The 23,076-nt window shown below is 40.0% G+C and overlaps 2 protein-coding genes across 8 annotated transcripts; one reads left to right on the forward strand and one right to left on the reverse strand.

The window, feature by feature from the left end:
- Positions 1-275: 275 nt before the first annotated feature.
- LOC135468187 (4-hydroxyphenylpyruvate dioxygenase-like protein) lies at positions 276-7,976 on the forward strand. Of its 7 annotated transcripts, none has more exons than XM_064746285.1 (6): positions 276-300; positions 2,767-3,725; positions 4,314-4,480; positions 4,865-5,016; positions 5,405-5,517; positions 5,824-7,976. In XM_064746285.1, exons 2-6 carry the CDS (start codon positions 3,085-3,087, stop codon positions 6,023-6,025), a joined length of 1,275 nt encoding a protein of 424 aa, XP_064602355.1. In that variant the 5' UTR covers positions 276-300; positions 2,767-3,084; the 3' UTR covers positions 6,026-7,976. The 7 variants fall into 7 exon arrangements, with proteins under 7 accessions (XP_064602355.1, XP_064602354.1, XP_064602352.1 ...); XM_064746284.1 differs by lacking the exon at positions 276-300 and adding an exon at positions 323-549; XM_064746282.1 differs by lacking the exon at positions 276-300 and adding an exon at positions 323-476.
- A 705-nt stretch (positions 7,977-8,681) lies between these two features.
- On the reverse strand, positions 8,682-14,733 carry LOC135467062 (heparanase-like). The gene is made up of 10 exons (XM_064744823.1): positions 14,548-14,733; positions 14,245-14,363; positions 13,755-13,925; positions 12,997-13,159; positions 12,677-12,724; positions 11,978-12,181; positions 11,125-11,236; positions 10,422-10,531; positions 9,572-9,697; positions 8,682-8,835 (listed from the first exon to the last, which is right to left on the reverse strand). The coding sequence occupies exons 1-10, from the start codon at positions 14,718-14,720 to the stop codon at positions 8,682-8,684; spliced, it is 1,380 nt and encodes a 459-aa protein (XP_064600893.1). The 5' UTR covers positions 14,721-14,733.
- Positions 14,734-23,076: the final 8,343 nt, after the last annotated feature.

The following is a 23,076-nucleotide window of genomic DNA, read 5'->3' on the forward strand; positions in this document are numbered from 1 at the left end:
TAGGCGTAGTCCTTCGGTTTGCAAGTAACTAGCATATCACAGGCCTTGTCTCAATTTGATATATTACAGATTACATTGTCTTTGTACAGAAGTTAATGTGTTTCGTACAGTTTGTTTTTATGGCCTTTGTGTATAATAATGGATGATTTTCAAAACGACGACGTTGTGCGTCTGAAGACCTAAACATGTACCGTTAACTAACCAGTTAGCCCTGGACATACGCGTCACAACACTTGCTATACATTTATCTCCCTTTATAATCAAGACGCTGGTGAGAACGTTGGTGATCGGTGAAATGATGTAAGGAGTTAGAGATATTTAGTCACTGAACTCGGCTTATTTTATTTAGTCCAGACACGTGGCGTGGCGTTTGAAGACCGTATGTGGGCGGAAGACTTTGCATACAGACACTAACTGGGAATACCACCGTTTCATAACCAAGGGTTGTTGTTGCACACCCTTGCAACGAGGCGCGGGTAATGACATTTGCAGCAGTAAGGTCACTCACTGACACTGTATAGCGCAACCTGCCTTGGGCTGTTATACTTGGTGTGTTTCATTTCATGTGAAGGAATATTTATGTGTAGGTACATCATGGGTTATAACAGATCGATAGACATGCAACTTGGATTGAGGAAAGTTGAGGTGATTTCCGCATGCTTAGGTAGCCTGCGCTGAGTAGGCTTGCATGTAGGTCCACCTTAGTGTACGTAGGTCATGTAGGCCTGAATCTGCAAGGTCTGTACATCTCAGGCCTAGTTAGACCTGACGTTGAAGCTACTGCAGAACCCACTTACGTTTTGTGTGATATTAAGAGATGTATGTACCACACGGTATTTGCTGATTTGATGTAGTGTGTAGTACCCAAGAATGTTTCACTTTCGCGATTTATCGTTGTAGGACACACAACAGATACTAATGTAGGCTACCCCACGAATAGCGTAAAGCAAGTCCAGGTAGGTGAGCCAAAATCGGAAAGATGAAAAACACGATGTTTTCGATTTTAAATGATTGTATGATATTGCATATAACCAGCCGTCGTGTGCACTTTTATGCAACAGAAATGTTAACGACACGGGCGTTAACAAAACGAGTTTTAATAAGCCTACAACAGACGAGGTAGGCCTAAGCCCACAGGTAGACAAAACAACAGGCGGCCATACATATATCGGCCCGCACGTGTTTCATTTGTGTACATAAGATCAAATACATTTGAGATTACACAGAGATGTACGGCTAAGGTTGACCACCAGTTACAGTAACTGAGACAGACATACTGCGTTGGCATACCGGTACTAACTAAGGTATATGCGACCTGTAGGCTGAGGCCTATTCGATGTTATTCCACCGTTGCGTACGACGTATACATGTGAATAAAGGGTGTCATTTAATATTAAAAAAAAACGTATGTACCGGTACGCCTGTGTCCAGGCCAAGACGTACACACGAATTTAGAAAACAGAGGTACGTTGGGTGAATGTACCGTTTTGGCATATTTTCTTCATTTTGGCTTATCCAGGAGTACCCTTGCCCTCCGGCAAATGATCCTATAGAAATGCGCATCCTTCACATTAAACCTGGCACAAATATTCTGTTATATTAGCCCAAGATTAAACTGACGGTTAGTTAATACCCTTCGCTGATCGCTTTATAAGCTTTTTTATACCATGCTTCTTTGAAAGCCAGGGATATTAATTTGATTCTGTTTGTTTGTCCGTCAGTCTATCACGTTTTGTTTTCCATCAAATTACTGGGCCAAATTTTGTCCTATTTTGATCAAATTCTTGTGTGGAAGTTCACTTTATGAAGTTCACAACAAGTTTGAAAACGATTTTAGTCCGCGTGAATAAGTTTTGCATATTTATTGAATCCATGGGGTCTCATTGGCGGTTGGTTCCCTTTCATTCACCGTCTTCAGACGTCATCCGATTTTGATAAAGCTTTGTGTGCAGGTCAGTTTTGTTAAAGTTCGGATCATGTTTGAATCCCGCGTGGTTCATTCGTAAGTTTTGAATATTTAGAATGGGATGGGGTGGTAGTTTTGTGTTATAATGAATAGCTTATGTTTCAGTTATACTTTGCTAATTACTATATCTAACAGGGTGTAAGTAGCTCCACAGCGAGTCCATGGAGCTAACATGCCCCTGTTATTATTATCCCACTATTACGCATCCCACATGTTAACAATACGTAATTGACCGGCAAGTGGTCGTGGGCTTCCCCTTGGCTCTGCCTGGTTTCCTCCAACCATAATGATGGCTGTCGTCGTATAGTTGAAACATTCTTGAGTACGGCGTAAAACACCAATCAAACCGTATATACATTAGCATGTGGACTAAGAGTCGTTATTGTAAGGTTTTGCTAATGTTTTCCCTTTTGTTAATTCACTGAAGCCTGTTGGAGTATAGTACGTGATGCCATTCATTGACGTTTCATTTTATGAGCCTAGAAGTATATGCCATTAAGCATTTTCTGTAGTGCAAAATTTAACATTTACCACTGAAATTGTACCAACGTTACACAAAGAAAACTTGTTGAGTATTATTAGTACTCGCTTGCTACGTTTCAATGGTTCTATATTTATATTTCAATAAATCGACAGTCCTGTAAATTGCGTCTCACTTTTTAAAAATATGGCGCTTGAGTACCTGAAAATTCAATGCCTAAGAGGCACCACGTATAGAACAGGCAAGACTGAATACATCGTTTATTGGGGTCGTGGCTAGCTTTGTCCAAGGTTACATTGGAAAATTCGTTCCATTTCAGGTATCAAGAAAAGTGGGCCACTCACAGTGCTGTATAAAGGCTGTTGAATTCGGCTGATTGCTCGACACGCATACTTGTATACTTGTATATATTTTTTCTCACCAAAGCCGAGCTGCAGGATGGTCAGATCAGCTGTGATTTAGGCTACACAACGTGCATGATGCCCCTATGCTTCCTACGTGAGATTTAAATAGTCCTTCAGATATTATATTAAGAATATTGCTGCAGGGAATGAAACGTTTTATATAGGACAGGCATTCACAGGTCATTAGCCTTTAATTTTAGCATTGTTCACCAGCAGGCTGAAAGAAGGTCATCATGCCGCCCGTCACTCTTCATCACGTTGAGATCGGAGTACACGATGGACAGGCAGCTCTCCGGAAATTTGTAAATCAGTTTCAGTTTCGTCTGCGTGCAACGCGTGTCACCGATTTCTGCAGTCAATGGGTGGTGGAGAAAGGCAAGGCGCGTTTTCTGTTAACTGAGCTGAAAACAGACTTGTCGGATCTAGCTACAAGGTGCAAGAACGATAATTATACTTTTATCTGGGATCAGTCCAAAGTTTCTGGTAAAAGAGATTCGATTGACTCGGTATTTAACATAGCTTTGGAGGTGAGAGATGTTAATAGATGTTTGAATCGCGTGGTTGGTGGTGGTGGTACCCTCGTTCGCCCCCTCAAGAACATTGCATCCCCGGAGGGTGACGTCCAGTTAGCCATGGTGAAGTCTTGTGTTGGTAACACTGTCCATTCTGTCATCAGTTCACGTGACTACAAGGGGCAGTTTTTACCGGGTTTCGTCGCATACCCGTGTGAAGAGGATCCATCAGCAGTGAATGCCTCTTTCATTGACATTACCCATATTGACCACGTCACGCTAGCCTGCTGGCCAGAACGATCTGGGACTGTACTGCAATGGTATGAAGATTGCTTCGGCATGAAACGCTTTCTCATTAACAGGTTAGTGTCTTTACTAAGCTCTTATTAGGGACGCGTAATTTGATTTGAGTCAGGACTAAGATGGACTGCTTGCTTGCTCGGAGATTATAGTAAAGTTAACATATTTTGATCGACAGTATCTCTTGGAAGCAGACAATTTATAGATAGTGGTGCCTGACGGGAATCTCATGCTACGGACAGCAAACAGTATACAGTCTATCTAGTACCAGTATTCCCCGTATGACACTCTGAGCCTTTACAAGCCAGTCTTATGCTAACAGAGCATCGAGTCAGATCTGTGCCAAGGTTGCCAGGTTTTAGCAGTGACCCGATTAGATTTAGACTTGTTCTTGGTTTTTTCAGGCTGCCCTTCCAGTTTCCTGTGCCCTCAGACCTGTCAAAGTACCTGTCGTCTACATGTGAATAAATCTCGAATATCACGTAAAACAGTAGTGGAATAAATAAATAAGAATAATAAAACATGGAAGGTCTAAACTACTGCATTCAAGTTTGTTCTGTGGCTGAAGATAACTGACATTTGTAAAGAAATCTTTGTCTCTTTATCCCTCTTCATCAGTGTATTATTCTCTGCATTTTATTACTCCTCAGCGACGAAACGGAAAGTAGTGGGTTCGTGGTGGAGCATGGTGATTTAGGAGTCCGACTGAAGGCGTTCGAGTACTGGCAGTGTGCGGAGATCGGTCTACAGTGGGATAGTGCCAACTCCGAAAGTTCCAAAGTGAAGTTTGTCATCGCAGAGTCATTGAAGTCAGACAGTAAGCTATATTCTTTTTTACCTTTTCCATTTCTTTTGACTTTTTTCGTTTTGCGTTCTGAGGGTGATTAAGGCATACGTACAGTGTTAAAATATAAGTACCATATGTTATAAATGAGATCAACTACACTCAGCTTTCTCTTTAGATATTAGGTACCATGCAGTAACAACGAAAGCAAAACTAAACCTTTAAGGCTTAAAGTCGAAACCGCCCACAACGTACCAACAAGTGTCTCTATACAATAACATAAAAGGGATGGTGTGTAAAACAACTTCATGAATTTGACCCCAGCAAAAAATATGTATATGATGAAATTGTTAGGAACTGTGTTATGATCAAGGATTGGGTGTAGTTGATATGTTATTTTCCTCTGTTAATTTCCAGCGCCAGACCAGTTGAACGTGTTCTTGACGGAACATGGTGGGGAGGGCATTCAGCATATTGGTCTACACACACCGGATATCGTCCGCACCGTGTCCCGCCTTCAGGCAAACGGAGTAGAGTTCACCGAACCGCCTTTCACATACTACACAGAGGTTGGCCATCAAATATATTAATCTTTTTTAAAAGATTTAAACTCAGAGCTGGATTGGTATATGCGACCCCATTGGTCAAGGCCCGATTGTTTTTGAGCGTGATTCAGTTTTTAATCAAATAGGCCAACGAGAATACGCAGACATTCAAGAAAAGTTTTATTTATTTATTTTCGATGGGTGGTTTACGCCGTACTCAAGAATATTTTTGCCGTAATAAATGATTATGGTGGTATATTATTTCGTCTGACCTATAAACAGCTCCCATTAGTATTAGGGCAAATTATTTAGTCATCTGGTTATAAATGTCCTGTTTCATTTGGTAAAATTGTCAGTTACAACTTTCTACCTTGAACTGAAATACGGGACATGTTTATGTGTTGCTCTACAGGTGGGCAAACTGAACGAAATCCACGAGATAGGAGAAAACGTGGAAGAATTAAAGAAGAATGGAATTCTGTTGGATAAAGAATCCCACGAAGAAACTAATGGGAAGCCTGTCAGGTAAAATGATATGTTCTGTGAATCTTCTGTTCTGCAAGATACATCATCGTGTAGACTTCTGATGCACATAGTCTACCAAGCCGTACCATTCCTTAACTTTGGAGTGTTACGTTCTTAAATGTGTCTGTCTCTTTATTAGGCTGTTTCATCATTACAAACGTCAACCAATCATACATTCAGGTATTGTTGATGTCGTAATGTCGTTATTCAAACATATCTATACTAATTAATTTTGCTGATTTTGTCATTTAGAAAATTGGTTTGATTTTTGGAATTTATCTTCAGTTATATTTCTGTGGTTTACAGGTACTTGATGCAAAAATTTACCAAGCCCTTGTTTTCTCAGCGGACTTTTTTCATAGAGGTCATTCAGCGCGTGCGTGCCACAGGATTTGGTGCAGGCAATATCACAGCTCTCTGGCAGTCAGTACAGGCGTACTTAGCAGCAACAGCCAGTGATGACCGGGATTTCACAACGTTTCCACCATACAATACCCCAGAGAAATAAGGCCTTCATATGGCTGACGCAAAGAGGAAACCATCTTCTCTTGAGAATCTTTCGGTGCGCACGTCAAAAATACAGACATGACGATTTGGTTATCATTTTGTGTTTGGATGGAAAGCATTAGTGCTTCAAAGTGCTATATATATATATAGCTGGAAGAATAGAGATCTGTTATCATGACATCAGTGTCACTCTGGTACCATGGTGTTAGCATTACTTGCACAGGATCGCCACATGTTCTCTGACAGGATGAATGGGTACCACAGTGACCATGGTACACCAGTTTGGATTAATCAAGCTAAACGGGCCATATCTCTAGTACAGATCTGTACTAGCTCTATGTCGCAAACCATAAAATTTCAAAGATACTTTAATGTCACACTACCAAATTTAAAAGGCACAGATGAAGGTCACACAACCAAATTTTCAAAGTGACACTACCACTCTTCAAGGTCAAACTACCACTAAGGTGACCTCTCACACACAACGTGAGGGCATGTTACTAATTCTGACAAACTTGTAATTCACTTGTAACACAACCAGTTCTTGGTCAAACTGCCGCAGCAGGGCATACATTCGCTATAACCAGTAACACTACAATATGCAGGTACATGTGACTTTGACAGTCATAGTCACATGTATCCCTGTATGCAAAGCCGTAAGTTAAACTACAGAATAACTAAGGATGAACTAAGTGCTTCTCCAGTTTGCATATCTCTAACAAACCTACATGCACAGTGCTAAATTTTATAAGCTAACTCCTAGTTCATATGTGGGATGAGAAGATATTACCAGAAGACCATTACCTGGAAATATGCAACTTCCCTATAGCTAGTCTCCACGGCTCAGTACACACGTTACACCATCTGTAGAAGCTCGCGCCACCAGGTGGAGAAATATGCCAACCTCATGGGTGGAAATTGTGAGCGGAATCATGGAAAGTCGAATTGTAAACGGCTGCTACAAGAACTCGTTACACCTTGGAATCGAAACGATTTCGAAAATTAATGTTGGTATGCAGTTATAAATTCATTGACTATTTTTATATTTCCAAGCAAACCTCTAAAACAATAACTATCCAAGACATTGTTGTCCTTTTACAAAACTCTCCCATGTATTTTTTTTAAGTCTGTTTCTACATAACCGCGTTTAGATCCCACCATGCATCAGCCATTTCTCAAACGTTAGCTGCGCAATAGAGAAAAAAATACATGGCTGCACATCACGTCACATAATGCGTTAGAGCTGGAAGAAAAGTGTACGGAGCCGTAGAGACAAGCTATCGGGAAGTTGTATACTTTAAGGTAATGGGCTTCTGATATTACTTATATACCGCAAGCAAGAAATGCACGCTTTTGAAGCGTCATTGTACCTGGGGGAGAACTTCTAAAGGCTACCCAAAAGACTTTGAAGCACCGTTTACGTCTTCAAAAGACCATAGCACTTTTTTAAACAAGGGTGGGTGTTTTAGTTTAAGGTTTTTCTAATCAGCAGTATTTATATCAGAGGTCTTGTTGGTTTACTTCTTTCACACGAGGAGAATCTCCTATAAGAGGTGGTGGCAAATGACACCATTTACACAAGACATACACGTGGACACTTGCGAGAAGGAATTTGAATATGTGTTTCATTTGTATCGTTATGCTAACGAAAATGAGTTAGGTGATTAAATGAATATCGGGATAAGGGTCAGCAAGTTTGTGGGAATATTTTTTCCCTGCTTGTGTTATAATCAGAATAATATGATGAGTGTCATTTGGGTCAAGAGCCTGGAGGCAGATTGAATTTTGCATTATGTCTTTTCCCATCACCTGAAAACCCATTAAGTGTGTTCTGTTGAAGTGTATACATCTTTAGAGTGAAATCACTTGTGCTTAATGTTGAACTATAAAAATGCGTCATAGACGTATGGCAAAAATTTCATTGAACGATGACCTCCGTTTAAAGTTGAAAGTAGGCCACTTTTTTTGGGAAAATATACTTGAGATATATTGATGATTATAAGTGCATATGCTTTGAGTGTTATAACTTTGTCCTAGATATCGTTATTATTATTATTATTATTATTGGTGGTGACGATGCTATAAGCAAATGGGTGCTCTAATTGGGTTTGTAGGTAATTCATCTGCCGTTAAACGCTGCTATATGCTAACATACTGTACGTTCTGAAAATGGCAACTGTTGAATTTCAGAAAGTATGAATTCACTTTAATGAAAGCAGCGAAGAATCGTTGATAAATCAACAATAGACTTCCCATATGCAGTGAGGCGTTAAACCTCATGTAAACTATTTACGTATTTGATTGATGTTTGTGGCCGGACTCAACCGGATTTTTTTCTCTTATGCAATGGATGTTAGGTTTGGTAGAAGAAACCGGAGCGTTAGATGCCTGACAAACTTCTTGAAGCAGCAACAGCAGGATTAAATACGCGATCTGGTCAATGCAAACCCCAAACCCGACTCACCCACACACAACCCATCCACAACTCGCCCCACACCTCACCCACACCTTACCCAAAGAAAACAATATTTCTTTCAGTCTTCAACAGTTTTATTCAAAGAAAGGAGATTCGGTATGGTGGCGTACTTGTCGTATAGTATTGGATGGCCATATGCTTGTATGCATCCCATGTATTTATATGTACACGTGATCTCCCGTTAGTGACAGGCAGCAACATTAGGGTGTTTAAACACCAAGAAACCGAACGAGTAGCTTGGTACTTTAACAGGCCATGTGGTAGACACGGTTGGACGAAGGTCGGGGAGATGGTCACCGTTCATGTGAAGCTCATGACCGTTTAACTTCACAGTTCTACAAGGAAAGAAGGAATTGAACAAAACGCCGTATTTTCTCCTATATTACAATATGCGGGTATGCACAGCGATTCTGGCATAATTCTGGCCTGAGCTATACAGCCTATATATTGTCCATTCATGCGTATAGGCGATGACTACCTGTGAATTTGCGCAGTGCTCGTGCATTACAAGAGACTACTGGTTACTCGGTCTTGTAACTTAGTCGCTAATGAGCAACGTGCCTTATATGGAATCAATACGATGGATAATGAGGCCAGATATGTGGGTCTGTTATCATGACGTCCAAATAGAGTAAAACATTCTACCATACCTTGTTCTGTCTATATTTAAACATCTGAAATAGGCTATCTGAACGGTTGTGTTGTCCTGTACACATACACTTTCAGTAATGATCTTTCCTGGGTTATAACCTGATGCAGGGTGGGAATAAGTTCTTGTCTTTCGCCTATGTCTGTTTTCATTGTTATTGATGGTAATAAGCGATCAACCGTACATTCTCTACCTCTTGTGTGGTCTTGGATGAAGTCTTTTGAAGACCACTTGCCTTCCGTTAACAGGAGGTAAGTCACACGTGGAAGAGTTCAAGTATCTTGCCAACGGTCGGTGGTTTACTCCACACTCTCCCGTTTCCTCTACACGTGCTTATGGCATGCCACAGTGAGTATGACAGTACACAATTATCAAATAAATTATAACATATACAGCCTAACACTACACAAGAGTCCACTTACTTGGAGGTGAGTGCTCCGTTGCCTCCAGCCGTTAACGTGTAGAGCTGGTAACTCCGCTGTGAGAACTGTGGAATGGCTAATCTCACTTCGCCATTTTGCATGTTTTGGTAGAAGAACGTTAAGTCACTATAGAAGAAACAAAAATATGAAAATAACATTTCTGAATCTTTGTTAAAAAGCGCTTTCATAGAGACAGATTTCAAGAACATTCTATTCATTTATTTGATTGGTGCTTTACGCCGTACTCAAGAATAGAATTATGACAGGTGCGAGCCCGGGGGAAACACACGACCATCCGCAAGTTGCTGAGAGACCCACGACCATCCGAAGGTTGCTGAAAGACCCAAGACCAGTCGGGTGATGAAATTTATCAAGCAAACCACCGTCGCTTATATGACGGTAGCCAGCATTATAGTCGGAGGAAACCGAGGATAGCATGGTGAAACCCACAACCATCCGAATTGCTGAAAGACCCAAGACCAGTTGGGTGATGGAATTTATCACGCAAACCACCGTCGCTTATATGACGGCGGCCAGCATTATAGTCAGAGGAAACCAAGCATAGATTGGTGAAACCCACGACCATCCGCAGGTGACTCACAGACATTCCCTCTTACGACCGGAGAGGAAGCCAGCGTGGGCTGGACTTGAACTCAACAACCGCATTGGTAAGAAGCTCATGCGTCAATGCGCTGCGCTAGCCCTCTAATGACCAGGACCCTTCAACCACGGAGGCCTCTGTAGATCTATAAGAGTTGAGGTTAATTTTTGTTATAAGATTAAGGCAATAAAGTAAAAGCAGGTGTAAAATTCCAACTCGTGAATTGGTTACTAGGATACGGTAACATACTTGGCAGAGCAATGAGCGTATATTCTGATTCGTCTATTGTTGTCGCTTGATGTAACATGCAGTACTCTCCTTCCCACCAATCGTTTGAACAGCAGCGAAAGCCAGTAATCCTGCAAGGTGACGAGTGCAATTTAAGTAAGAGACGTTAGCAGTGATGGATGTAGAAAAGAAGATGGAATTTTATTGGAATCACCATGTAAATCTTTGGCAACTTTAGAACCAGCAAATAAGCGAGTGTAGCACGCTGTCATTTAACAAACCATCTTCCTTTGGTTGGTATCCCCCCCCCCCCCACCAATTTATAACATTAACTTTAAAACCGAGAATGATGTATATAACTCATATATACATACATATTTAATATTTTTTATTCATCTGATTAGTGTTTTACGCTGTACTCAAAAATATTTCATTTATAAGACGGCAGCCAGCATTGTTGTGAAAGGAACACGACCATCCGCAGGTTGCTGACAGACCTTCCCACTTACGGCCGGAGTGGAAGGCATCATGAGCTCATATTTAATATGCCCCATTTCTCGCGTAAACTAATTCGGGTTCAATCTGTACATTATCTTGTTCAATCCTGCTGTTTCGATGACGCTTTCATTGCAACAGAGCAAAGGTCAGATCAGTTCGGACGCGAGTCGCCATTGTGTGGAAAAAGGTCCTCTACTGATCCGAGTTGAATACCCCTCTGACGTACAGGTAACGGTTCTCCCTGGATAGTTAGTAAACCGTAATGACCTCCGAGCAAGGTTTGTCTGGCAACCATATCAACACCTTTTGTGGCTGAAAGTCCCAGTTTATCCAACCACCTACAATCATCATAGTAAGACATAGTTATTTCAATCAAAGCCAATGCAATCATGATCTATTTATAGAAACATGTCTCACCTCGATCCGATGCAACATTTACGTTAGGTCTTACTTGTGACATTTCCGGCTGAACCATACTTGATTTCACGGAGGTATAAAACAGATTTTTATTTATTTATTTATTTATTTGATTTGTGTTTTACGCCGTACTCAAGAATATTTCAGCGGTCAGCATTATTGTGGGAGGAAACCAGGCAGAACCACGACCATCCGCAGGTTGCTGACAGACCTTCCCATGTACCAGATTTTTTTATATTTATACCTACATGCTGAAAATTAAGTCTTTCCCATCTTACAAAACTATTTCCTGACAGATATACAGTATAAAGTAATCATTTACTTAATTATTGTTTGACGCCATCCCAAAGACAATGGCGATCGGTTTTATTGGTGGCGGAAAGCGAGGTGTGTGTGTGGGGGGGGGGGGGGGGTGAGGGGGGGGGGGTAAACTAACTACATTTGGCTAGCAAAAGGTGATCGATTATCGTCAGTCAATAGACCCTCTCGAACAGTGAGGTAGACGAGCAAATTTCCTGTCCACCTTTCAACCATTTGCCCGCGACGTGCTGCTTATAACGGTATATTAAAATGGAGATCATTTAAGTTGCGGATATGTGTAGAACATCACTGTGCACATTACAGTGTGTAAGATCAACAGAGTATAGAGCTATATAGCTTACAGGAATCCGGCAATGAAGGACTCGGACAGGCCTGGTGCCCCACCCCCAGACCTGGAACTGGTCTCGGCCAGCCACACCAAGTTGGACCGTTTCGAATATTTGGCCATGGCGTCTGCAGCGGGATTCAGCGTGTACAACAAACTGTCCATTCGATGAGCTGACAGGAATTCTTCTTCTGTGGCATTTGGCCCTCCAGTGTAGTAGCTGCATGAGCGTTACATTCAAAATAGAGCAAAACAAATTGGTCATTTTTGCATTTTACCTAATGTTACTCAGGTCTAGGTTGTGTAGTCCTGTTTATTCCTTATTTTGAGCTGATGTCCAGGACATTAATTGCCTTACAAGACAAAATATTTGAAGCCAGATGCTCAAACCTAGATAAAATCGTACTACTACACCATAAAAATCAGCGCCTGATGTTTTATTGTATTGGTGCACAGTTTAACCAATTTAACTTGGATTACAGTTTTTGGCTAAAACTCAAAATCGATTTGTGAAAGGATCCCTTGTCTTTGCGACAAATTGGTAACGTAATACTCGAGCGTTACAAGAGAACGATGGTCAATTCATCTTGGACCCCTGTCGCCATTGTACAGGAAAAGGTGCTCAACATTTTAAAAAAATTATAGATACTATAATGACAAAAAAACGTCAAACTGAAGGCTGAATTTTCAGGGAAAAGACAGAAATCTTACTTACTGGTGCACTGTTAAGGCGTCAATGGAGGACGATCCCGTTGACATAAATCTGAAACGAAACATAGCACGTCGCTCATGGACTTTGTATGTTCAGTAAGATAATATTTGCTGCAGTTACGTGACGGCAATAAGACTTATACTTTAATTGGTGCTCACTCTGGTGTTTTTATGAATTTAACATGAATAAAATCGAAATGGAATCCTACATGTCTAAAAATGAATTAGTATATTATTTCGTGAATTGTGAAACGAAGTGGCATGTTATAGATCTCTTAAAGTTGGGTTGTAGAGTTCGTGGTAATTGCTATGTATGTTACTTGCTTTTGAACAAAGTCCGGATGGAAACTGGCTATCAGGGCTGGCCCAACTAGTAATCTCTGGTCATATGGTGGAATGGAGTTCATTAGATGACGAAGTTTGACGTAATCCCGTCCTAGCTGGACCGGATCTACCTTCTTGTTTACACGAAAATACAACTCCGGCTCTACAACCTATCCAATATGTTCTAACCAGATTCTGATCTAGTTTCGCAATTTGTGTAAATAAACTCGCAATGTTCCTATATTATGTCATATTATCTATTTATTTATTTATTTATTTTATTATTCGACTTATCTCGGTCCATTTTATGGGTAAGGGAACTAGACAGCCCAAGGTAAGCAACCAACCTTTGGTAAGCTGCTGAGGGACTTTCCTGTACGTGAGACGTACATATAACGAAAGTCCTCGTTAGGTTATATGTAAGCAGTCACATGATCGTCGTCCTTCGTTTATTATCATCGAGACCCCACGTGTGATGAAGGTAGGGGAATCTACACATATCTAATCCAAGGCTGGTGTAGAACTCGCACCTCGTTTGTAAAAGCTACTGAAAGGTGAGCGCTTTTATCCGCTGCGCCACGGTCTGCTCCCGTATTCTTTAGTACATAAAGAAATAAGGATACCATATCATTATATTATATATTATATATATTATGTAACCTGTATACAGTGGGTAAGATTCTATAAGTCAGTGTTTATAGGTTTAAGCGATTTGTTTAAATGATGGTTAATTGCAATATGTTCGTAAGATTACTTGCCATTTCCGAGTTCAAAGTTGAGCTTGTAGCCTTTATTAGCAGCGTATCTTAGCAACGACTCGGCATCTGTTGAATCCCATACGCCATTTTTTCTGTTCAGCAAATTCAGATCAAAAATCATCTCCCAACCGACATCTCGACAAAATTTGTTAATTGAATCAAATTCCTCTTCTAAAAAGGTGAGAAAAGTAAGAATTCTTACACATTAATACAGCTTATAATCGCACATGATACTGAATAAATTTATAACTTTTTAGAAAAAAAATGTAAAATTTTCTGCTTTGCAAAACAGGAACTTTTTCCACCTATTCCTTCGTGTATACTGTTTGAAAGTTCATGATCTGTTTTCCAACTATTTGTATCTTTAATTTATTTATTAATATTTCCTTGGAAGCAAATTGAAAACTAAAACACACACACACCAAACAATCTTCCCCATCTGATGGCTCACAATTCGTCTTACCCTTGTACATTTTCAATGCCCACTCACCTGACATGGCCACCCCACCCAGGGGAGCGTTCCGAAAGAACAGTCGGTCGGCATAAGTTCCACCGATTCGCCAATAGGCTGGAGATAAGCCTTTGGCTAAATTTCGAAATTTTTGGGAGCTGAAAAAAAAAGTCCATGTTAGTTACTGAATGTATACAACTGAGCTGTTTGTGTGTATGGATTACATTTATAAGGACGAATAGTTTTACCCTCCACATCTTTTGGATTTAGATGTAGGCCTATTTGAGGTGGAAATTTGGAGTGATATGGACATGGATTTGCCCGAGATGGACATGAATTTACCTGGGGTGGAAGTCCCTCAAATGAACATGGATTTCAAACGTATCCATGGTAACACTGAGGAATTTCTCGCTGACGGTGTGGACAGGTGCCCTAGTGCCGACAGTAACCGTGATCGTGTTGTCGTCCACCAAAAACCTCCCAATCAGTCGGTTAGCGGTTTGAGCGCTTCTCATGAGGACCAAGGTATAAAATGCAAACCTGAAAAATACATTCCTATACATGGTGAGAGTAAATTAACGAGATTAAATGATGCACGTTCTTGAGGAATGGATTCCAAACGTCAGCGGTTGGTATATAAATGTAATCACATGCTTATCTGCGTTAAAAGTGCCAGAAGGCTTTTTCTCACGGGTCCTCGACAACCTCGGACTTTGTCTTACTTATATAACCCATAGAATCTTTCTAAAAATTCAAAGGGAAAATGAGGTGACCGGCAGCAAGGACAAGTCAATCTCCAAAACACGCGCAGACTTAGTGTAAAATGACGTCATTATGCATGAACATTATATATTGTGAGATTAAGAGTGGGTTAGTAGTAGGGTGTATGTTACCCAAAAAGAAAGAGGTCCAAGATGTTGTCTAAGAAACAATACTCCTGCCGGGGAAATAAGGTTACTGAACGACAATTGCTCATTCAAGACGTTGATAAAAATTGAGACCATTCAATGTGATTTAAAGGTTAGGTTCCATTTTATATCATTGTGAAGCGACATGGAAATGGATAAAATACACAAACAGTCATTTATGTGTCGGAAATGATGAATATATGCATGGTACAAAGTCATATTTTTGATGACCTGAACTTTTTAACGTTTTTACCCCTGAACACCAGTCAAAAATCGTCGGGATAGGTATTCTCTTTCCCACCTTGACAGTTCAGATTGCTTCAAATCTTTCAGTGCATGTAACGTTTGCAATATACTTGTTAGCCTAGGATACACAAGGTGCAAGTTCACGCCCAGCCTTGGACATGGAATGTGTGAATTTTCCCTCTCTCAGTGTTCGTGGGCCCTTGATGACAATAAGCAGCCAAGAACGCTCGTGTGGAGGTTGTCTTCACAGTTTAACGTTCGTCAAGGAACGCCTGTCTTCCGCCAGTATGGTGTGCATATTTGTCAAAAAGTACGTCAGGAATTTGCCAAAGATCGGTGGGTTTTCCTGGACACTCTCGTTTCTCCCGTAAAACTGACCTGCATCGTATAAGTGGAAAATTATGACGTTAAACAATGATCAAATAAATGACATTTTTTTTATTATGACTAACTGTAATAAAGTGGTTCTGTTATATGTAAAATATCCTTGAGTTTTCTGTTGCCTAAATGGTTCTTTTTACCTTCGTATGTTCTTTCAAGGTATAGCCGTCACCTTTTTATTCAGTAGTAGACTTTCTCACTTACGATCAAACAGGAAGCCAGCCTGAGTCGAACTTGAACTCACAACGAACGCAGAGGTGATAGGCTCATGAAATTCACAGCAGAACAGTGTCAAGTGGCCTATTCTGTCAACAAAGACTGCTATGACTATATATGAGGTCAGATCCAGTTACCACATGCTCCGTGAACTAACTGGATATTTTCCCAAACCATCGCTTTATAAGTTCAACCAGAAAATCCCACTTCGTACTGCCTGAAGTTTGTCACATTTATTCCTAACTGGTGTTTTTTTTTCTATATCTCTCTGCATATGGTTTGATCTTTTCTCTGTGGACATGTTTTGTTGATATTGTTTAGAGTTTTGTCTATGCAAATGGTTTATTCCGTTTCTCAGTGTCTTATTAAATTTCTTTTCTTCTCTTTTTCTTTCTGCAAATGGTTTGATCTGTTTCTCTGTGGGCGTGAGTTGGTCTGCTTTCTTTCCGCTGATTATTTGGCGTGTTTCTTTGTCAACGTGTTTTGTTTGTTTTCTGCACATGGTTTGACCTGATCTGCGCCGCTTGATCTACTTTCTTTCCGCAAATGGTTAGACCTGTTTCTCTGTTGTGATTTGATTTTTTTCCTTCCTGAAAATGGTTAGAGCTGTTTCTCTGTTGTGATTTGGTTTTTTCTTCCTGCAATGACCTGTTTCTCTGCTGTGACGTTGTGTTTTTCCTGCGTGTAATTGATTTGACCTACTTCTCGGTTGTGATTTAGTTCCTTCCTGCAAATGGTTTGACCTGCTTCTTTGTTGTGATTTTGTTTTTCTCCTTCCTGCAAATGGTTTGACCTGTTTCTCTGTTGATGTGATTTCATCGGCTTTCTTTCTGCAAATAGTTGGATCTGTTTCTTTGTGGACGTGATTTGTTCTTTTCTTTCGATATATGGTTTGAACGGTTAGAATAAAACCCTAACTCAGGTAAATTGACAAGAGGCTGTATTTCGCCAGTTACATGTTACTGTTTGCCAGTTATCACACTCGTCATTGTTCTGGATTTTACTTCTATGCTGTACGTCTTTCATAGTATTGATCTGTTTCTCTGTGGACGTGATTGTGTTTTTTTCTTTCTGCAAATGTGTTTGATCTCTTTCTCTGTGAAAGTGATTGTGTTTTTTCTTTCTGCAAACGGTTTGATATCTTTCTCTGTTGACGTGATTGGTTTTTTTTTTCTTTCTCCAAATTGTTTGATCGCTTTCTCCGTGGACGTGATTGTGTTTTTTCTTCCTGCAAATGGTTTGATCTCTTTCTCTGTGGATGTGCTTTGTTTTTTCTTTCTGCAAATGGTTTGATCAGTTTTCCTGTGGACTTAATTTTTTCTGTGTCTTTGCACATAGCGTGATCTCTTTGACCTCTGAAAAGTTTAATATGTTTGTCAAGATATGTTTGCGGAAATGGCTTGGACTAGCTCTGTGTAGAATTTGATCATTTCTGCAGGTATGTGACCCTTCGTTCCTCAAATTTGTAATTTCTGTACTAACTACTCGACCATAAGATCGTCTCTTACTTTAACTTAATGGCTCCGTTGCCCCCCGGCATGCGGAGATGATAGTTTAGGTGCCTGTACTGCGGGATGGTCATGTGAATGTCGGAGTCCTAAAGATTCGCTAAGAAGAACGTCACACCATGCATATGGGAACGCCTTCTTGGGGGAAATATACCTTTTTATTTCTTAATATGCAGTTTAAGTTGTGGCCTAATATATGAATGTACAAATAAGCTTCTAAGCTGTTATCTTGTTGCGAAAACATAGCATTACCCTGCAGTTTTCCTGAGGTTCAATGGGTCAATGGATCGGGGAGAGCCCACATTGGGGCGCTAAGCTGGTTTCAAGTGTGTTCATCGATAATGTAATTCCCGAATATTCCCGAGCATTGTTGGAAAATATGCGTAAAATAGACGTGTTACTAAGAAATGTGAAACAAGCCTCAAACAATTTCTCCGCATTGATTTGGCATATCTTTCTTCATTTTCTTTCAACCTTTACTCATCGTTTCATAGTACCTTTTCAAGTACCCTTTAATTAAGAATGATAATCCATGCAACAAGCAAATGTTTACCGGCTTTTAGTCTTTTAAACATACACAGAATCCCTATGTAACTATGAATAAAGTTGGCATCGACATCTGTGTAGTAGTAAAACGGATGCTTAATATTTTTTCCATTAAGGATTCATGTTTCAAACTGACACAGTTTTGAGACCGTCACGGTTGTATACAGATTCAGAAACGAATGGAGAATACAGAAGTCTCCTGATCTATTAGAATGTTTTCAGAAGCAATAATTGAATTCACAGTATTACTATTGAACACATTTCAGAAAGTCGAGCACATACTTAGTCTGCGGAGCAACTAGCGTATATTCTCATTTTGTAGTTGTTTTCACACAAGGTCACGTGCAGCTCTCGACGACCAACTAGTCGTTTGAACAACAGGGTTAGCCAAAGGTCCTGTTTGGAGACATGAGCGGTCATTTTGTTTTTAGTTCAGTTTCAGCCAATTTTAATTCATAACTACCACGACGATTGCATTCGCTTTAGTTTGCGCATGTTTTCATTGTGTTCATTCGCCTGCACGTACTTTTCGTTGAACTTTATTAAATGAACACAATTAATAATGTCCAATACTGTCAGTTGAGATTGTGCCACTAGGGCTACGTGTACCTGTAAAACTATATATACTCCTTTCACTGGCAACTTTTTCACTTGTGTTGCCTGGAATACTACAGAACCCCGGATGGGTTATAAACATAAAAATAATAGTAAAAAAGCTATTCTGCTTTCCCCCGCGTTAACGGAACATTTTTTTTATTCTTTTTTTTTATTCGATAGCTAAGTTTAGTTTATAAAACTACATCCCTCCACGGCTCCGTAGAATGAATTTTGCAACAGGTGGTTATATTAACTGTACACACATGTTACAGTCTGTTGTTTTCTGTTATAAATCCCTTTCCAGACAACCCTCGTACTTGTCATAAAGCAACCTTAATTCCTGATATATATACTTACAGGTACTGAATTATCGTTCTGAGGGGCCTCCGTGGTTCAGTTGGTTATCGCGCTAGCGCAGGGTAATGACCCAGGAGCCTCTCACCAATGCGGTCGCTGTGAGTTCAAAGTCAAGCTCTTCTGAAATCCTCTGCGGCCGTAGGTGGGAAGTTTTTCAGCAGCCTGCAGATGATTGTGGGTTTCCCCCGGGCTCTGCCCGGTTCCCTCCCACCATAATGCTGGTCACCGTCGTATAAGTGAAATATTCTTGAATTCGGCGGAAAAAAAACAATCAAATAAATAAATAAATTATCGTTCTGGTCAATCAGATTTATAAATGCCTGCCTCGTCGCCACGCTTATTTCATGCTTATCCAACCACCTGTGGATTCGAACACCGGGCAGAAATCTTTTATTCATTCATTTATTTATTCATTCATTTAATCATTTATTTGATTGGGGTTTTACTGGTCAGTATTGTGGCGGGAGGAAATGAGGCAGAACCTAAGGGAAACCAAGGACCATCCGTAGGTTGCTGAGAGACTTTCCCACGTACGATTTGTTTTTGGTATGTCAATAATTAATTTAATAAACTATGATTTTAAAGTGTAATACAGAGTGGTTTCTGGCATTTTCTGTGTTATGTATTATTTCATGGGTGTACCTTCAAAACGTAGTTGAGTGTGCCCCACTGTAACGTGCTATTTTGGGCCTGTATGCGAATAATTAAGAAATTATTAGGTTATGTCTACACGCCTGCGTAAATAAAATCCTTTGCAGTGTAATATACACGTAGTAAATGTGCCCATGCAGACTACATAAATCCATTTGAACTGCTCCGGCTATTCGGTCCGCCTTACATGAAGCCATGTATAAATCCCATTGTGGAGTTCGGCCTCTGCTCCAGGCCGATGTTTCTCCCTGCCACAGGGACGTGTCTTCATAGACTTTCTCATCGCCTCCCAAATCCAGTTGATGGAGTGTTGATCGTGTTCAGAACGTGTGGGTCCTGGTATTTCTCAGGGGCTTTACCCGAAAAGTGGTAACTGAAAGAGCAAGTCAAACAGTATCTGACATACCTGTTGGTATTTAATTTAAGCATCAAGGAAAGGTGGCTCATAGGATTTATGTTATTTAATCCAGTCCAGAACATCAGGGACGTTTGACAAATCTAAGCCTATATCAGGTTAGGTTTGACACGTCTGGATGAGATGCTTCCCATTGCAAAGGAGGATAACAATGACATTTGAAAAAGAGGTACTATATGAGGAAGAGGATGGCAATAAATGTGATGCATATACTTACTGATGTAAGGTGAAGGAGGTGATGTAGTTAGACGCCTGTCGTTAAGAATCTAGAAGGCAAAGACAAGCTCAGGTCAATCCTTATATGGAGTTGCGAAATACATGTTGCGAAATTCTATGATCACGAACAGCGTCCAAATTGTGAAACAAACGAGACTGGTTTCAACCAAATTTAAGTACTATAAGAACCTGGGATATATACCCAACTTGTCCTCTCCCGAACCTGTAAAAGCCTTCGTTTCTTGTTTGTTTTGAAGTTGGATGTTATCCTCACGCATATCGAATGCCTCATACTGTTTCCTGGTTGCCGATATGGAAATATTCCCGATGTGACGTAAAGCTGTAAGAGTCAGACAATTTTTTAAATTTCAATTATAAAATGGTTATTCTGTCAGGTTAAGTCTGCATAAAATAACAGAATTTTTTATTTTTTTACCATTTTTACCATTACAAGTTCAAGATGAAACTGGAATCCTTTGGCCTCATGGCGCATGAGCTTCTCGAAGAATCCTGAAATCCCGTTGTTCTTTACCACGTGTTAGGATGTTCAGGTCAAAGATCATGCCCCAGCCAACACTTTGAGCAAAGTTGTACGGAATGTACAGTTCTCATTCTGTATATAGTTATAACAGTAAAGTTATATATCGGGAAATAAATGGACGGCAGTTTACCTCTTCGAGGAATAATTTCGTCATGCAATAGGTTTATGCCGACCTTAGGCTATGCAAATACTATCTTCCAAGCGCAAAGATTTTTGTATTGTAAATGATGTGAAAGCCACCCTATGATTACATAGCCATGCACAAGACCGCTAAGAAAACTTTTCCACCGTGGAAAATACCTTCCCATTAAGAAGAATATACAATGTTTTTTTCAGTTCAAACTCTGTCATATTGTTAATTTTTTCCTAATTCACCTCACATACGTTTTCAATTCAAAGTTTTTCCAGTGGAAAAATTTTCAGAAAATACAAAGAAATACAAAATCAGACGGGAAAGCAAAATATGACGAATTTCACTTATGTATAGGCCTATTAAACGAGTAGTTTATTTAATGCTTGCCACCAAAAAGCTGACCGCCGTCATGTAAGTGAGTACGGCATAAAACACCAATCAAATAAACAAATATTTAACATTTCGTTTGCCCGGTTTCCTCCCACCATGTATGAAGGCCGCCATTGTATTAGTGAAATAGTCTGAGTACTGCGTAAAACACCAGTCAAATAAATAAATTTAACGTTCTGTTTGAAATTTTATAAGGATTCAGGATTTTGTCATAGCTATCATTTATTTATTTCATTGTTATCTATAATATAATTTTCGAATTATTTTTAACCTTTTCAAAACTTTCTGCATGACCAGATGAGATATGGAAAAAAAAAACATTTGGTCGTTTTAATAATGATATCAATTTCATGGAAAAATCTTTGAGGGTCGATCGGATATTAAGAGCAAAGTATATAGGTAACTTGTATAATTTATTCTCCCTAAATGCATTCAGAACGGCCTTAAAACCCTATTATCCTGCACCCCCCCCCCCCCCCCCCCCCCAAGCACACATATGTATATCCTGGCCTACACAGCCAAACTATACTGACATGGAAACATGTAGAGTATACTGGACATTGATGTCGTCTTGACAAATTCTAAAATTCCACTGACTATATGCATGGTGTTTACTGCGGTGTAATGTGAAGCATAGACAGAGAATTTCTAGATTCTCAAGTGTACGCTCTTAGTAAGCGATGACATTTACCTGTGAGGCCCTTGGCCCAGGTGTGCGTTCGTTGAAGAACCCATAGTTGCATTTCAGCATTATGATTTGCAAGTATCTGAGTCACATCAGATATAATGTTTGTTAGTAACTTGCCAAAGGTCGCTAGTTTATACCCCGAGAACACACGATTTCCTCTACCTATAATACAGATTACCATGGTGTAAGTATGTAAGTGATAAATTATAAACTTTACGATTGTCAGAGAGCGGCGACAACCAAACTCGCGGGACATAAAGACCCTCTGACAGAAACGAGCGAAAAGTATCAGATTGAAAGCTGGTCTGTAGCTGCTTAGTTAGACGAAATATAACATTTGTCAGGATGAGCGCAATACGACTCCTGAGTCACCGCACTTGATTTATTTTCTTTACACTATTGATCTGTTATGGCGCGTTTTTGACGATATGTATATTCAACCTTTGACGATAATTTTCTTTCATATGTTGATCACTCAGCTTTGTGTTATGTATAATTGACTGAATCAGCAAATGTCCCAGTAACAAGGACTTTACAACCCGCTCACGGGTTTATCAAGGCCTTCGAAACAGCCATGCGTACCTCGAACCAATTTGAGCATAACTGATTACATCACCCAATCTTGGGGTTGATGCACATTTTAGCCCTTATGTTTTCAATTCTTTAGTGTGCTTTTGCGAATGAAAGCTATTTGTACTCAAACCTGACGTAAGTTTGTTTTTGAGTACGGTATTCTATAACGCTTGACCGTTTTAGTATTACATATATTAGCCCAGACGTCCAAGGATCAAAGGTTTAGGTACTGGACTGATACACATATATTTTGACTCATTGATTTAAAAAATGATTGAAACAAAAATAAATAACAATTTCTTTATTCTATTTATAAATGACTAATTTTTTTATTGGGGGACCCACAAGATGACTCCTACACGCACGTACGGAAATACTCAACCGTCTATGCCTCAGTAATCAGGTCATGACTCAGAGTAAAAGAAGCTGTGACACATGCGCATTCCGGTTTCACCTGAGGGGCGCATGCGCATTTCAATATTTTCACCTGAGCTTTGAATATCCG

This window comes from Liolophura sinensis, chromosome 6 (genome assembly GCF_032854445.1).
Source record: "Liolophura sinensis isolate JHLJ2023 chromosome 6, CUHK_Ljap_v2, whole genome shotgun sequence".
NCBI classification, from domain to species: Eukaryota; Metazoa; Mollusca; class Polyplacophora; order Chitonida; family Chitonidae; genus Liolophura; species Liolophura sinensis.